This window comes from Cavia porcellus, unplaced genomic scaffold, assembly GCF_034190915.1.
Source record: "Cavia porcellus strain 051 isolate PalLab524CR breed Dunkin Hartley unplaced genomic scaffold, mCavPor4.1 scaffold_2, whole genome shotgun sequence".
In the NCBI taxonomy this organism is placed as follows: domain Eukaryota; kingdom Metazoa; phylum Chordata; class Mammalia; order Rodentia; family Caviidae; genus Cavia; species Cavia porcellus.
In genome coordinates this window covers 90,121,726-90,138,802 of record NW_026947485.1, presented here as the reverse complement: position 1 = coordinate 90,138,802, position 17,077 = coordinate 90,121,726, and the positions used below count along the sequence as shown (strand labels likewise).

Below are 17,077 nucleotides of genomic sequence, written 5' to 3'. Positions count from 1 at the left end.
ATTCATAAGAAATGTATACATTCCTAGATATATATGAATTACCAAAACTGAGAAAAGATGTAAAATCCCAGAATAATCCAATAACAGTCAGTAAAATTAAAGCAGTAATAAAAAAAAACTAAGAACTAAGAATAGCCCAGTCTGGGTGGACTTACTGCCAAATTTCTGAATAGAACCTTGGTTGAACAAGAAATAGTACCAAAATTTGACAAACAGAATCGTATCAAATTAATAAGCTTCTTCAAAGCAAAAGGAACATGCAATATGGTGAGGAGATAACCTACACAGTGGGAAGTTTTTGCCAGCTACTCCTCAGAGGACTAATACTGAGACTATACAGAACTCACAAGAAAAATTTGTCCCACCTCAAAATAAAGGATTCAATCAAAAAGTGGGGAAGTGAAATGAATAGACACTTCTCAGAAAAAGTACAAATGGCCAATAAATATATGAAATGGTTGACATCACTGGCCATTAGAGAAATGTAGATGAAAACAACACTGAGGTTATATCTTACCCTAGAAAAAAAATGGCCATGACCAAGAAATTAAATAATAAATGCTGGTGATGCTGTGGGGATAAAGGAACCCATCTACACTGTTGGTGGAAAGTAGACCATTATAACTCCTGTGAAAATCAGTGTGGAGATTACTTTAAAAACTCATACTAGCAATTGCATTGACCCAATTATTTCTTTCTAGGTATCCTCCCAGAACTGCGGAAAACATCATATTACAGTGATCTATGCATACCCATTTTTACAGCAGCACACTTCATAATAGCCAAATCTTAGAGGAAGACTATGGCCACTGATAGATGAATGGATTAAAAATGTGGTGTTTACACACAGTGGAGACTGCGCTGCCATAAAGAAAGACAAACCGAGTCATTTATGTAGAAAAAATGGATGCACCTTGAGAAAATAATATTAAATGAAATAAATTAGACAGCAAGCTCTCATGTATCTTTCTAGGGTATGATATAATGGATATACTTCAGGTTTCTTTATATAAAGTACGGTTGTACTTTCTTTACATGAGAAACCTGAAATATAAAGAGAAAAATAAAAGATAGTTCTCTCTAAAATGAGAAGGGGATCAAAAGATGGAAGGGGAATGGAAGGGGATAAAAAAATTAAGATATGGGGCTGGAGGTTTAGCTCAGCAGCATAAGCACCTGCCTGGCAAGCACGAGGTTATTTGATCCCCAGTACAAAAAAATTAAGATGTGTTATGTAAAATTATGACTCCCCACAGGAAATATAATCATTTTATGTACTATAAGCATAATCATTTATAAATATAATCATTTTATGTACTATAAGCATTTTATGTACTATAATCATTTTATGTACTATAACCAATAAAAATAAAAAAGTAGAACAAACTGTACACAAATATTGGAAAAATTAAAAATACTTTTGTGAGAAATATACATTTAATAGTTTTGCAGTGGTATATAAGGTAGATTTTCTTCCTTGAAAATCAGTTTTATTATAGTAGCTACATTGGGATATGATTCATATACCATCAAATTCTCCCATGTAAAGTCTATACTTAAAGTGTGCATTATATAGATTTTAGTATATTCAGAGCTGTGCAACCATAAGCACAATTTTAGAATATTTTTGTCACCCCAAAAAGAAAATACACAATAGTCAGTACTCATTTCCCATTTTCTCCCAACTCGTACCCATCCCCCAAAACAAGTTTGATAGAAATCACTAGGTTTCTCTTTCTCTCTTGTCAACATTTTATGTAGATTTATGCAGATATAGATATAATATTTGGGCTTTTCTGGCAGACTTCTTTCTACTCAGTGTGTTTTCAGAATTCATCTATGTTGTATCATGTGTCATATTTTGTTTCTTTATCAAATTAAATTCCAATGTTGCCAATTTTGCATCAGAATTGACATTACAATAAAATAGCTGTCGTACTTAGATCTTTTATGGTGGATTCCTTAGCATAGAATGAGTGTTTAAGAGAAAATCCTTATAGATTATCACACTTTCCCACCCTACCTCTTTGGCTTGTTACTCTATATTCTGTTCATGATCTTGCATTTGGTACAAATACTTTCAGTTAGCTTTTAGGTTTTTCTCCTCTACATACATGAAGGAATGTGTTTATGTGCACCTGAATTTCAAAGGTTTTAAGTTACACGTTGTTTGAAGGTTAATGATATCTCTGATGTGACACTTGCAACATAAAACCCTGTGTATTATTAAAGAGAACAAAAACTAATTATATTACTTCTATCCTTCCCATTAATATTCATATCATATGAATAAGCCATAATGTAACAGGAGATCTGAATCCCAATAAGTGATTCTAATAGCCATACTAATAATTCATACCATGCCCTTGGAATAATACCATCTTGTATTTCAAGTGATTATTTAAATTTCAAGAGGGTAAATGGAATTAATGTCAAGAGGCTGCAGACTCAGTGTGGGACCAAAAAACTCAATTTTTTTTTTTTAGTTCTTTGAGGTAGGGTCTAACTATGTAGTTATGTAGTTCACACTGGTCTAGAGCTCACTATGTAACCCAGGTTGGCCTGGAACTCACAGCAATCCTCCTGCCTCAGCCTCTTAAGTGCTGGGATTACAGGTATATACCACCATGCTCAGCTCAATTAACTCTTAAACTTCAAAAGTATTGCTTAACTATGGTATTGTTGGCAAAGACAACTAATTCAGCCATTTAAAAGAATGGAATTTTGTATTCTAATCCAAATACCTGATGAACATTTTATATATGATAAGGTGTAAGAAAACATTTCTAGGATAAGCCAGGGCTCCTTCCTGCTGTCTGGCAATCAAGGTGATACCTCAGGATTAACACATCTGGCTGCCATACACAAGCTAGGTGACTGGAATTTGCACTCAAATCTCTTTACTTTTATTCAACAAATAAATAATTTCTCTTTTTCACAAAATATCCAGTGGAAATACACATTCCTATTTCCATCTAGCTGAGACTGAATTGTCTCACATTTTCTGCTTATTTCAACTTTGAAATAAGGACTAAAATATAATTCCAAAGGCCCTATTATGATCTTCTGGTGACATTCATTACAACTGACCTCAAAGAATTTGAATTACCATATGAAACACCAGGGAAACGCTTAGCCAAGAAAAACCCTGTATCAATTGTTTTTAAGGTTTCAAGAATTTTAGTTCAATCTATTTAAAAATATTGTTGACCATTTAGATCATTCTACCACTACTCATACCAAGCTACTGTATCACCATTTTGGAAAAGAATAACCCAAAATTTATTTTGGGTTAGGATTTAGTAACAGGTACCAAAGACACTGGTTACAAGACTCACCTATCAGCATTTCTCTCTATCCTGCAGACAGGGCCAAGGTAAAAGGCACTGGACATTTGCATAAGATATCAAGAATGAGCAGAAGCAAGATGCTGGGGCACGACCCTACTTTAGAGACAGAAAACCAAGGCATGTGGTAGGTCTTATATGTGGGTTGGTCTTATATGCTTAATGAGCACTGTAAAAGACCTATGCATCTTTCAGCTTATAATTACCAACCAGCACTCATTTCTCAACCCTGCAATCTTAAAAAAGAAATCTATTATATGCTGAATTCTGGACTTGGTGTTTTGATCATTTTCCTCTCCCTGTTCAATCCTTACAAGTCCTCCTGGAGTGTGTTATTTTTATTATAATATTATTGTTCCCATCCTCTAGATGAAGTTCAAAAACTAGGAGACTTGACCAAAGATTACTCAACAGCTGGGGGCCGGAGAGCTGCTTCTGAGCAGGCAGACCTGTGTTTCTCTGCTGATCCGAACCTGCCAGAGTCAGGTTTAAAAAGTGGAGAGGGCAGTGAAAGGGGCAAGTGTAGGGATTTATTTCGCAAACCCAGCTTCTGCTACCAGGAAGGCATGTGACCTTGGACACTGGGAAGGCAGTGGCCAGCTGCCTCCAGTGAGGGTCCTCCTCCCACGCGAACCAAATGACCCGCGTGGGCCCTCCAGGCCTCGCGATTCGAGAGCGACGGGGCCCACGTTCGGATCTCTTCTCCAACTTGGCACAGTGTTGGGAAACCCATTGGGGCTGCCGGGAACGGCGACTCGACCACAGGGTCCCTCACCTCCCACGGTGACTTAGCTAGGCTGCCTCACGGTGCACCGGCCGGGCAACTTGGAGGGTTTGGGTCCCTGCCCCGCTGTGCCGGGGCTGCGTCGAACCCCAGGCCAGCCGGTCCCGAGAGTCTTGCGTGAGAACCAGGGAAGGCGCCTTATAGATCCACAGCTCCGGGGGGCGCGGCCCTGGGTCAGCGTGCTGAGCTGGGTCTGCACGAGCGCTGCGGCGCCGCGGCGGGCTCTCCCGGACCTCGTTCACGCGCCGCGCCCGGAGACACGGAGCGAAGGAAGGGTGCGGGGCGGCCGCGCGACCACGCCCGCCTGCGCGTGCAGGGCGCCGGCCTCCTGGGAGGCTCCCGGGCCGCGCGGTCGCCGCGGGCTGGGGCGCCGTTTCCGCCCCCCGCCGGCCCGCCGTCTCCCGCCCGCCTCAGGTGCCGCGGCCGCGGGTAGGTGCGCGAGGATGATCTCACCCGCGCGCTCGGCGCCAGGAGGAGGAGGAGCGGGAGCGGATCCCACTTCCGGGTAGTGGAGCCGCACGCCAGCGGCATCTTGCTTTTTCTTCCCCCTCCCCCGGGCCCCCTTGCCGCTCCCTCTTTTCCTTTGATTCCCAGCCCCACCCGCCAAAATGAACAGCTCGGACGAGGAGAAGCAGCTGCAGCTCATCACCAGCCTGAAGGAACAAGGTAGGCGGGCCGGGGGCGCCAGGTGTGGGAGCCGCGGCCCCTGCGGGACTGGGGCTGCGACAGGTGCGGGCCTATTGGGGGCGCGCGGCCGGCCGGGTCTCCTGAGGGCTCCGGCGTCGTGGGGAGACGCGCTGCGCGCCTCGGAGGGCCTAGGGTGAGGGGCGAGGGTCCGCGAGAGCCGGACCCGGCTTGAGGAACCGCGCGACGCCTCGGCTGGCGATCGGGGTCGGGGTGGGGGTAGGGACAGGGATGTGGCGCGGCCGAAGTCACCTGGACCCTGCGTCCATGCGGGAAGGCTGGCGGCTCAGCTGGCCTTGCTCCTCGCGGTGGCCCCACCCTGGCGCAGTTCTGGCGCCCCTGGGCCTGTGGTAGAGCCTCAAACCTTTCCAGCGTTTCTTTGGGTTCGGTCTGGTTCCTCTTTCATTACCCAACTGGGATTTTTCAGCCCAGGGTATTTTTTTTTAAAATCACTTCTCCTTTCTAGCAATTTATTAGTCATTGGGTCAACACCCCTCTTTTATCGGGCTTACGAAACCAAAATGTTGGCGCCAGGAGCAGGAAAACCAGGCCCCATGCAAGCGTTTCTCTGTTGCTTGGCCACTATGTCAATCGTTTTTCGTCAGTTGCCACACTTGTGAACAAAGCCAGATGAGAGAGCCTGTGTTCAGCTAACACGTTTTTAAAAATTATGATTACACTGACCAAAAGGTGGTTGGAGAATATAGGTCAAGAGGGAACCTAACCACCCAGATTTAGGAAGTGAAAGTGTGCTGGGACAGGTACTTTGAAGGGTCAGATAGTCTCAGGGTCCTGCTCTGTGGCTAAGCTTGGTGTTGTCTCAGTTCTCTTGATTTTCTTGGCTTAGCTTGCCAGCTTGGTGAACGTAAAGTGGTCTCTTCTCCTCTTTGGATCTGTGGTGGGTGAAAGGCTACCTAACCAAAGAGGAGGGTTAACCCAGATGACTTCCTGAGGTCCCGTCCAGAACTCTGCTCTATTGCTCTGTGAACACCCAGGGACATCCATCCCCTCTGTGAGGCTGCCTGGATTCCTGTGGAATCTGCCCTCCAGGCGAACAAGCTTCAGTGGGACTGAGATGTGGGAGCTAGGGGAAGTTGCTTACCCTCACTGAAATGGACAGAGACCTATTTTCCTACATTATCTAGCATCTAGGAAGTGTTGAGTAAATGTTAATCTCTTTGACCTTCCCAGCCCTTTCACCTCTCAGATCAGTCTTAAGTCGTACAGTTAACAGAACCAGAATGCCTTTATCTGGATTCTCTCAAATGTTTTAGTGATAGTTGTATTCTACTAGTATTTTTATTTTGATAACGTCTTCTTCTATCCCGTAATTTAAAGACTCATTCATATTCCAAGAGGTATAGAACATTTATTGTTAGTAATATCAGTGGAAATCAGATCTTTTGTTGCTGGTTCATCTTCCAATAATAATACAATAAAACTTTTATCTCATTTTGTGTGTGATTTTAACTGTAGGTGAACAGTTCAGATAACTCATAAATTGTTTTTATTTGATTTAGGTACACATTTTCTGTCTCTGTTGAATTAAGGGCTGAGAAAAAGATTTCCAAGCTTTTGACTCTTTATTTTATTGGAAAACTAATCCATGGCATTGGTATTTTTAGAGGCTGTATTTCCTTGATTAAGCATGATCAGAGATGGCCTTTGAAATTTGTGTTTCTTTTTCTTGTTTTTTTTTTTTTTTTTTTTTTTTTTTTTGGCAAGAGGAGACTGGAGGTTGAACCTAGGACCTTCATACTTAACCAAGTCCCCAGCCCCTTTTATTATTTTTTGACAGATTCTTGTTAAATTGCTAACTTGTGATCCTCCTGACTCTGCCTCCCTGAGTGCTGGGATTACAGGTATCTGCCACTATGCCTAGTGAGATTTGTTTCTTAAAAGTGTAGTCCTTTTTTTTTTTTTTTTTTAAAGAATATTGAGACAGATTACACAGATGCTAGAATTTTTTCACCTTGCAATGTGATTTTTATACATCCTCAAATCAAAGCATTTGTCATTGGATCATTGCGTGTGCTAACAACTGGCTTATTTCGAGAGTATGTAATTGTTGTTGAATCCGTAGAATTAACTGGAAAGCTAGTGACTTGAGAAGAAAACTCAAGAGTACTTACCAATATTATGATCAGTTTTAGAAGCTGATGATCTGTAGTATCTGTGAACATTTCGTATAATTCCACTACTCCTCCTTAACGTGAACAAGAAGAACCATTATTAATTACTCTATTTTTCTTTTTTAATGTTGCGTAAATATATGTTTTTCCTTTCCTTTAACAAATACCTAGTACTTACATAAGAGGTCCACATGCTAGACTGGGAGAATACAGATAATAAACCTGGTAATTCTTGCTCTAAGTTAATTAAATTATCACTAATTAAATAATTCTGTAAATTAGTGTACAATTATGTATTTTTCTAGTAAAATTCTTAGAAATGGAATTGTTGGATTTGAGGGCATGCACATGGAAAGATTTGCCAGACAGTGCAAAAATACCCTCCCCCCCATAACTGGAGAGTTCAGATCCCCCCAGCAGTGCCCATATCCCTCATCCTGGTTGATACTGGTAATAATAGTCTTTATGAATTTAACTGCCTGACAAGACTCTAAGTTTTTGCCAATATAATGGTCACAGTGGTACCATTTACAATGTATATTGCCCTGGTTATTAGTGAAGTTGCAGTCTTTTACCTATGTTTTGGGAATGTTGGTTTCATCATGGGACTCCTTTTGAACCCATTCCTCACCAGAAAGAAGGCTGCTCCCTGCTCTCAACTGCAGAGCTGACAGCAGCCCTCCCTAACGTGAAGCCATCAGTGGTGTGGTGAATGAGGTTGCTTTTGACAAAAGTTGTGAAATGTAATGACGGAGACTGTCATAATATGAACAATCTCTAATTTATACTTACCATTCCCTAAGCTCCATGTCTTATAAATCACACCCACTTCTGAATTACTTCAAAACATTGTATGTTCCCTTCTAGTGAATGGTATAATTAGCTATATTATGTCTTTCTAGAAAGTTATATTATGTCCCTTTAAAAAAAATTAACCAGTGTGTGATTGCTTATGTTCAAGCAGATGTTGAGGTAATGAGGTAATTCTCTTTTTGTCTTTTTGGGGGCTTTATTTTATTGGACTGATTGACATCTTTAATGCACAGAGAAGTGGCAACTTTGGGTACTATTTCCGATGCATATTTTCTAGCTACTAAAGTGGACATTTCCCTTACAAAACATCATACAATTTGCTCCCGCTTCAGGATTCTGTTAGAAAATGATAGATTTAGTTCAGCATTTGTTTAAGGTGCCTGCTTTTCTGTGTAACTCATTCAACCCACATGCACTGAATATTCATAGCCAGGCACTGTGCTAGGCAGACCTTGTTCCTATGAGTGAGGGTTTCCTAGTCTGGCATGTCAATTCCAGGAAGTGCCATTTAGCCTTGTGGAGATCAAAGATTAAATGTCCTTAGCCAGGGAGCATCTTGATTGGCAGTTTCCATCAGGACCCATGGGATGGAGTAGTTGTCTGGAGCAGAAAGGGCTTCTGCCACCAAAGGGAGGCTGCAGCCTGGGCTGACACAGTAATAGATTCCTATTGGATTGTCATGGACCCCTCCATGTGCTATGTCATTTGGAATTTATTAATGGAGTTTTGAAGAGAGTGATTATCAGATAACGTATGATTTTTTTCTTTGCTTGGTGGTGGGGATCAAACCCATGCTAGGCAAATGCTTAACCACTGAACTATAGCTCCAGTCCTAATAAAGGTGTTGCCCCTGTAAGACCAGACAGTGACAGCAAAAACCCAAAGGTTATGAGTTGTTCATGGGCCAGTTTTGTCTAAAATGGATTTCCTGTTGTAAGATGGTTGCTTTTTAAAGCAAGCTTACCTTTTTCCGTATTTTAGGACTAGTATCATTTTTCCCAAGTTATGGGGCTGCTGCTTAAAGTTCAGGTGGAAATTAAGTCAAGCTTATTCTTATAATTAAGCTAGTAACTCACAGATGCTTCGAATATTACCTTGGTCTTTGGGTCAGAAAATAACTAGAACATTTATAAAAGGGTCTTAAACTGTTGCTTGCCACAGTCACCATATGAGTCTGAAAAAGCTGAAGCATGTCAATCATTGATTCATTCAAAATCATTTCATAGAAAGCAGATGGAAATTAAAGAATTTCCTTGATTTCAAGTGCAAATTTGGCTTTACACCAGTATTTTTCAAAAGTTGTCCGGGGCCAATTACCTCTGAATCACCAGGTACTTAATAGAAATGTGGCTCGCTTCCTAAATTAGTGAACTGGTGCTGAAGAGACACCAGCTGGGCAGCTCTCCAGAAGAGGGACACTTAGCTTGGGCTGAAGAACTGCATGTTCCAGTCACAATTCTGCTTTTTGCTTAGTACTTTCCTTCCCTGGGTAAATCTTATTGTGTGTGTGTGTGTGTGTGTAGGTTTTGAACCCAGGGATTGGTACATGGTAGGTTAGCACCCCGTCACTGAGCTATATCTCTTTTTATTTTATTTTGAGACAAGTTCTTACCAAGTTGCCCAACTGGCCTCAAATTTGTGATCTTCCTACTTCAGTCTCCCCTGTAGCTGGGATTACAGGTGTATACCACCATATCTGGCTTACTTTTATTTTTAAAATACTAAATTATAAAGATAAAAATGAAAAGTACAATTATTCCATCTAACCCATCATTTCTCAATTTTTATTATCATTCTCATTTGAAATCATTTTATCAGTATTGACTTATGAATGTCTGGGTACTTCAGATTACTTTTGGCCTTTAGAACCTCTTAGTAGTTCCTATGTCTGCTTGCTATGGCTCATCACTTCTGGGCTTATCAGTTTGAACACTTCCTTAGTTTCTGGTACTACAACATAGGTCAGGCTGGCCTTTTGGAAGGACATAAACCATTGTGATATCTGTAGTGCTGCTTTCTTGCTTCATTGAAGACAGTATCAGCCCTTATGGACAGTGCCTACTGTAACCCCATTCCTGTTCTTCAAACTTACCTACTGTTAATCATCTGTTGTATTTCCTTTCAGAAATTGTATCCTTCTGTGTATATATATATATATATATATTCTGTCACCTAACATATAGTTTTAATTAAATCATTAAAAATTAGCTATTCCACTCTATGGATCTGCCATATTGTATTTAATGTCTTCTAGATGGGAATGTCTGTGTGTTAGGGTTTTTCCTATTAAAATAAAATGTTTTTGATAATGTATTAAAGTTGGAGACACCAGTAGGAAAAGTTGGAGGCATCAGTATGAACACATATGTAGCTTAATGTAGATACAGATGGCTACATACAAAAATGTTTATAGATTATGTATATATAGTTGTGCTATTATACACAGGTGTGTTTTCTTGTTCTGTCAGCTGAGAGATTGTAGTGGTACCATTAGCATTGCATCTCACATTTGTTCTGACACCATCCTCCAGTAAAAGGAATAGGATTCTTGGGAGAAATGGCTGATTCTAGGATTGGGGCAGGAAGCAAACACCACCAGCCTGGCCTATGTTGTGGTACCAGAAACTAAGGAAGTGTTTAAGCTGATAAGTCCAGGAGTGATGAGCTATATCAAATAGACATAGAAACTACTGAGAGGTTCTAAAGGCCAAAGGTGGTACAATTTAAAAAAACAAAACATTGGATTACAATCTGAAGTACCCAGTAGACATTCATAAGTCAATACTAATAGAAACAAATCTCATGCAGAAAAATTCCAAATAATTTATGTAGATGCTACCCTTAAAAAGTATATATAATTTTCCTCATCTTTAAGCCTGGGGTGTACATAGTAACTCTTTTCCAAAGATTACATTATGGAAAAAGAGGACTAAAGTACCTTAACAGTGAACTACCTCAGGTATCTAGTTAGTCCACGTCAACAGTGGTGAGTCACGCTGCTACTAACGTGATGAGAAAACCTGTGTGATCTTGTCCTCAAGTCCAATCGGTCCAGTCTGTTTATGAGGAAGACAGCAGACAAATCCCAGTGGAGGCACATTCTACAAAATACCTGACCACTGCCTCTCAAACCTTCCAAGATCTAAACCAATAAAACAACAAAAACCTGCCAAAGGCTTAACAAGTGAAGAAAGTCTGAGAACTGTCACAGCCAAGCTGTGCCTGAGACTATATGTCTGACTGGGATGGGATCCTAGAACAGAAAAAGCATTAGGCAAAAGCTGAGGAACTCTGAATAAAATAGGGACTTTAGTTCATAATGTGTCAATATCAGCCCATTAATCATGACACATGTACTCTACTAAGGCAAGATATTAATAGTTGGGAAATAAACGGTATCTTAGTTATTTTTTACTTGTCGCTGAGACAAAATACCTGATGCCCAAATTTAAGGAAGGAAAGGTTTATTTCTTACAGTTCTTGGAGGTTTCAGTCTATATTCAGCTGGCTCCAAGCAGCAGGATGTCATGGTAGGGCAGCCATTCATGGCTGCTTCAAACAGCAAGGCAGATCTGCCAAGAGAGAGACACACCGTCTCCCTACCCTTATATCACATGCTGGCTGCACTCCTAGGTGTGTGTATCGCTCACACCACCAATCCAAGCGCTAGACAACGAACCAATAACAAATGCTACATTTGGTTGAGTTCATAATTCATGAGGCTTGGGGCCACTGACATAACCATGACATATGGGAACTCTGTTCAGTGAACCCTCCAGTATCATGGATTCCCTATCTTCAGATTCAGCCAACTTCAGATAAAGAATATTTGAAAAAAATTGTACTTGCACTAAAGCTGTACAACGTCATTGTCATTCTTTCCTAAACAATGTGACAGCTATTTATATAGCATTTACATTGAATTATATAATTTAAGCAATCTGGAGATCAGTTAAAGAACACAGAAGAATGCACGTAGGTTATATGGAGATGTGTCATTTTATTTAAGGGTCTTGAGCATTCCTGGATTTTAGTATCTGCTGTGGTCTTAGAACTAGTCCCCTGTAAATACTGAAGGATGGTGAAATACATCTGAAGCTTTTGTACGTATCAAAAACTTTTGAAATTTACTTAACATAATAATGCTGCTTATATTCTTGTACACATATTGTAAGTACAGCTGTAGAAAATATACTTTCAAAATATTTCTAAAATTTACAAATGATTATATATACTCATAGAATATAGGAAAAGTTCTTTAAAATGGAATCAGTGGATCTGCATAGCACGTATGTTTTGTCATGCTTTTAGACTTTACTTTTTTTTGGTGGTGTAGGGGATTGAACCCAGAGACTTAAATATGTTTGGTAGGTCCACTCCCACATAGCTACATCCCCAGCCTGTAGATTTTATTATTTAAAGCTATTACACAGCTAGGTTTTGCTTTACAGTGTAGAAGAAACATAACCTATTCTGCCACCTTACCATTCTGGCTAAGCATTTTAAACGTTAAAACACAAGTTCGAAAATTTTGGTGTAGTGCCATGGTGAGTAGTAGGCAAATGTCCTTTAATTTAACTTGATTTTGTCTCATATCCTTCCTGATAAAAATCCAGCTATGACTCTGAGTGTGTGTATTTAATAGAACTTTTTGAGATATTTTATGTTTAAAGAAAAATTAATCTTCAAAGAGAATTTCACTTAACTCCTCACCTTCCCTCTATTCTTTCTGCTGTGATTAATATCTTACCTTAAATTTATGTGGCATATTTGTATGAACTGATGAGGCAACATTAATGCATTATAATGACTAAAGTCCAACTTTACATTAGAATTCACCCTTTGTATTGAACATCTGTAAGTTTAAGCAATGCGTGATGTATATCCATTATTACAGTATTGTGTAGGATTTCACTGCATTAAAAATTCCCTGTGGTTTACCAAGTCTTTGCTCCCTTTCTCTGAACTCTTTTCAACTACTGTCTCCATAGTTTTGCTTTTCCCAGAAAGCATACAGTTGGATTCATACTGTATTTAGCCTTTTCAGATTAATTTCTTTCACTTAACAAGATGCATTTTAAAGTTCTCTCTGTCTTTTTGTGGTTTGATAGTTTTATCTCTTTTCCTCACTGGATACAATTCTGTTGTATGAGTATACCATATGTATTTTGAAAGTGCCTTGGTTGCTCCCAAGTTTGGGCAGTAAGCTGCTGTAAACACCTATGTGGTGGTAAGGTATGAAAGTGTTAGTATAGTCTATGATTAAATTATGGGTCCTATAATTGAGTCTTGGTAAGCCGGTGTCCTTGAACTGTTCAAGTTCTTGTCCATTTTTCCTGCATTTGGTGAGAAGTCTAGAAGTGGCTGGTCTTGGGTATTTACCTCCCTCAAGTCTATTATGATCTGGTAAAACAGTTTCTTTTGAAGTCAGGCCTAAGGAAGACAGATGTTCTGGGTATATTTCAGAATGCTTTATACTCTATCTGTTAAGTGTGTAAGGAAATTTGATCTTCACTGTATGAAGCTGGTAGGGTTTTTGAAGTCAAAAGTATGCTCCAAATATACCCATCACTGGCACATTTTTAACTCTCAGACTTGTCCAAACTGAACCCCCAGCAATTTGTCAATTACAGTGTAGGTTTTCCTGACTTGGTACTGGTTCCTGAGGAGGTTTGTGCTTCCTGGCATCTGTTCCCACAAACACCACCCTCTTACCTACCTGTATGTCTCTAACTCTAGGGGTGGCAGGTTGACCTGTGACACCTCAGTTCTCTAATGAGTTTTAAGAGCTGTTGATTTTCAGTTTGTTCTGCTTTTTTCTTGTTAGGATGGAGTTCTATATAAGCTCCTTACATGCCAGACCAGAAACCAGCCATATTATGTATGTTAAAGATACTCAGTTTCCTTCTTTTCTGATGGGTAATTTGAAACCATTAATATAGTTGGTTGAGAGTACTTCTTAAAGCATCGTTAATTCATTAACACTGAGCTGTGTGTTCTCTGAAGTATTGAGTGAATTACACATATGCCATAATTTCTTCTGGGACATGAAATCTGTCACTTTTGTTTTTTGATCAGCATTTCTAGCAGTCTTTTCCCTGGCTTTTATAATGACTTAATTAGCAAATGAGTTATGAATGACTTTCTACTCTTGATTTAAGAGGAAGACCCACTGGGGCATGTGCAGAAGGGAATCATGTCCTAATTGCACAGTCTTTTATGATTCGTGTCCTTGTTCCCCATTAGTAAGATTTCAAGGTACAAACTCAGTGGATGCAGACCTACATTAAATCTCCCAAGGCAGTGCTTTTCTGGCTACACTTGGTGACTGTTTAAAGTTCTATTTTTACCCAATTTATTTATGTAACATGATATGGGAAAACCTTTTACTGTAGGGAGGAGAGTTTGTGCCCTTTTGGAATTTTCTCCTGTGAAAATTTAGATCCAGTCTCCTTTCCTCTTCAGTTTAACATGTACCTATCAAATGCCTACCCTATTCCAGGCATTGTGCTGGAAATGGACGTGTGGGTGAATAAAGACATAGTCATCACCCTAGAGGATTATTTTCTGATCTAGTAGTTTATTGCATTGACACAGTAGTGCTCATTAATGTCTTTTTCATGAATGTCTTGGGGACTGAGTAGACATGTTTCACTTGTACTCTTATAGGGAATTTGATTTCTGTATATGTTTATGTCTTCATTTGTGAAATGGGAATGTTTGATGCTCAATTGCTTTGCATCATGAATTTTTTGTGAACCATTCATTCAGTAGAGGTGTGGACACTGCTTGATACTCTGCTGAATATGAGGCATATTGCAATCAACTGGGAGGAAAAAACCCCAGATCTATTTATGTAGATAACTTACAATGTTTTACATACATGTAGCTCTAACAGAGGTACAGGTTGAGTATCTCTTACCCAAATTGCTTGTTTCAGATTTTAGATGGTATGTGTGTGGAATATTTGCATAGATTCTCCAGTTGAGCATCCCTAATGCAACAATCCAAAGTTTGAAATGCTTCCAAGTCTCCCTCCATCCATTTTATTTCAAGGGGAAAAAAACTAAGTTTTGAAACACATCAGTCAGAGCAATAATGGTTACGTACATTGCTCATTATCATCCCCAAATTATTCACCCAGAGCACAAGACTTTGGCATTCAGTTGTCTGAACAATACCAGCACAAATTTGCTTTTTAACTGCTTTTGTATACATACACATACACATATGTTGTTTCTTTCAACTTCTCACACTAGTAAAATGATACGATGTTTAATATGTGTGTCTTACTTATTTCACTAATGAGCATGGTCTCAAGTTGCATCCATTTATCTATAAAACTCTCTAGTTTATCCTTTATGGCTGAGTAGTACTCTGCTGTATAAAAATATATCTTTTGCATCCATTCCTCAGTCATTGGGCATTTAGGTTGTTTCCAAGAACTAGCTATTACAAATTGTGCTGCTATAAACATGGGTACACAGAGATTGCTGTGGTATGATATTTTTAATTCTTTTGGGAAGATACCCAGAAGGGGAAGAGCAGGGTCGAATGGTATCTCTACTCTAGTCCTAGTTTTTTGAGGAATCACCACACTGGAAATGCTCCCAAATCTAAAACTTAGGCACTCGAAAAGTTTCAGATTTCATATTTTGTGATTGCGATGCTTTACTTTTATGTGAAGATGGTACTTAGGTGCTATGTTGAAATATAAGTGCTGGTTTAGCCCAAGATATATGAACAGGGCTTCTTTGGAGAATTGAGAGTTGAACTGCATTGCAAAGGAGGAAGAGGGGGAAGACCTTACAGGCAGAGAAAACATTTGCAAAGGCACCTATGCAGAAAGCTCAGGGAAGCACTGGAGTTTTGACTGTGATGGAATGAATTGTAGCCTCCAAGGCTGCATGTGGGCAGTAGAGTTGGGTGCCAAGTTGTGAAGCTGAGGTCTTTGGCAATTTTTAAGCAAGAAAATGAAATAAATAGGTTGCTTTGTCAGTAGGCTACCTGCTGTGTAGAGAATGAACTTGGAGAGAGAGAAGCTAGCATTAGATAGAGTTCTGTCAATATTGAGCGTCTGAATTAGGCAAAGATATGGCTGCAGAGGAGGCAGATTGGAGAAACATTCTATAGAGATGGGAGGAATATGATAACCCTTTGGAGATAGAAGAGAATGGACGCAATATTCACCCTGTGGGTACCAGCTTCGGCGCTGGCAGTTGCTGACAGCAGTAGAGGGAATCCTATGTGCAAAAAGCAGAAATCAGGAAGCTTGAGTAAAAGGGAGTTGTGCTAACTTTCTAATGTGTTATGTTTGAAGTGCTCATTTGGTATCTGGACAGAGATGTTCAGAATAGTATTGGCCAGTACAATTTTCTGCTGTGTGGCAAGGTTCTGTGTCCAGTGTCCAGTATGGCGTCTGCTAGCCACAGGTGACTATGCACCTGGAGAACTGAATTTTACATTTTATTTAAATTAAATGATTAACACTTAAATAGCTACTGCTGACTAATGGCTGTATAAAGGATTGTGCAATTCTAGCAACTGTTGGTTGGAAGTGCTGATCTGGGGATGCTAGAGGTAGGGTGATTGGCCTTCCTAGGGCTGACATTTGCAGGAATGAAGACATTCCATATGCCAACAGATAGTAGCAGGCAAGTCTTGATGATTGTTAACCCTCACCAGAGTTGTTACTGGATTGTAGTTATGAACCTTAGTTGTCACATTTCTGAAACAACTAAGTCTACTCAGCTGCTTCCTGGACTGGTTGTGTCTTGTGTGTAGCTTGCAAAGAAAACTTTTTCTGGGCATGACTGAGTTAGAAGATGGAAAAGTAGCATGGTTCTTAAAACATGTGTTCTGCCTGATATTCTCTACCATTTTCTTTTTTCATCACTGTTATGTGATGGTTCCCACTTTTGGCTATTCACTGACCTCAGCATTCATTTCTGGAAAAAAAAAAGATGCCTAAGTTCCACCCTAGAATCTTGAGATGGAGAGCCAGCTCTCCCATGATTCCAGTGTGCAGTCAGGATTGATAAGTGTAGTTCCCAGATGTGCTCCCATACCTCTGCAGCGTTTCTTTAGGACATGAAGTGTTTGCATGTGGTCTGTAGTCCCTTTCCACATATTTGATTTGGTGGGGGATAGTAGAATACTGGATTTTAGAGATTTTCCCAGTTGGCCATCTTTTGGGCCATGTGAGACAAAAGTCAGCCTGAAGCTCAAAGCACCCTGATCTCTTTTGTCACATACTGAAGACTTGATGTAATACTGCGGTAGTAATAAACATGGCTGGTGTGTAGGGGATACTTCAG

The 17,077-nt window shown here is 40.0% G+C and overlaps 1 protein-coding gene across 3 annotated transcripts in view; it reads left to right on the top strand.

The window, feature by feature from the left end:
• The first annotated feature begins 4,452 nt into the window (after positions 1-4,452).
• Shtn1 (shootin 1) overlaps positions 4,453-17,077 on the top strand; it is a 91,773-nt gene continuing 79,148 nt past the window's right edge. For 2 of the 3 annotated variants that reach the window (XM_023561611.2, XM_003479638.4), the window contains exon 1: positions 4,453-4,797. Coding sequence is in view for 2 of the 3 variants with exons in the window: in XM_003479638.4 (XP_003479686.3) it covers positions 4,740-4,797 (58 nt within the window). In the remaining variant the exon portion in view is untranslated. The remainder of the gene's footprint in view (positions 4,798-17,077) is intronic. The other variant, XM_063244816.1, reaches the window with a different exon arrangement.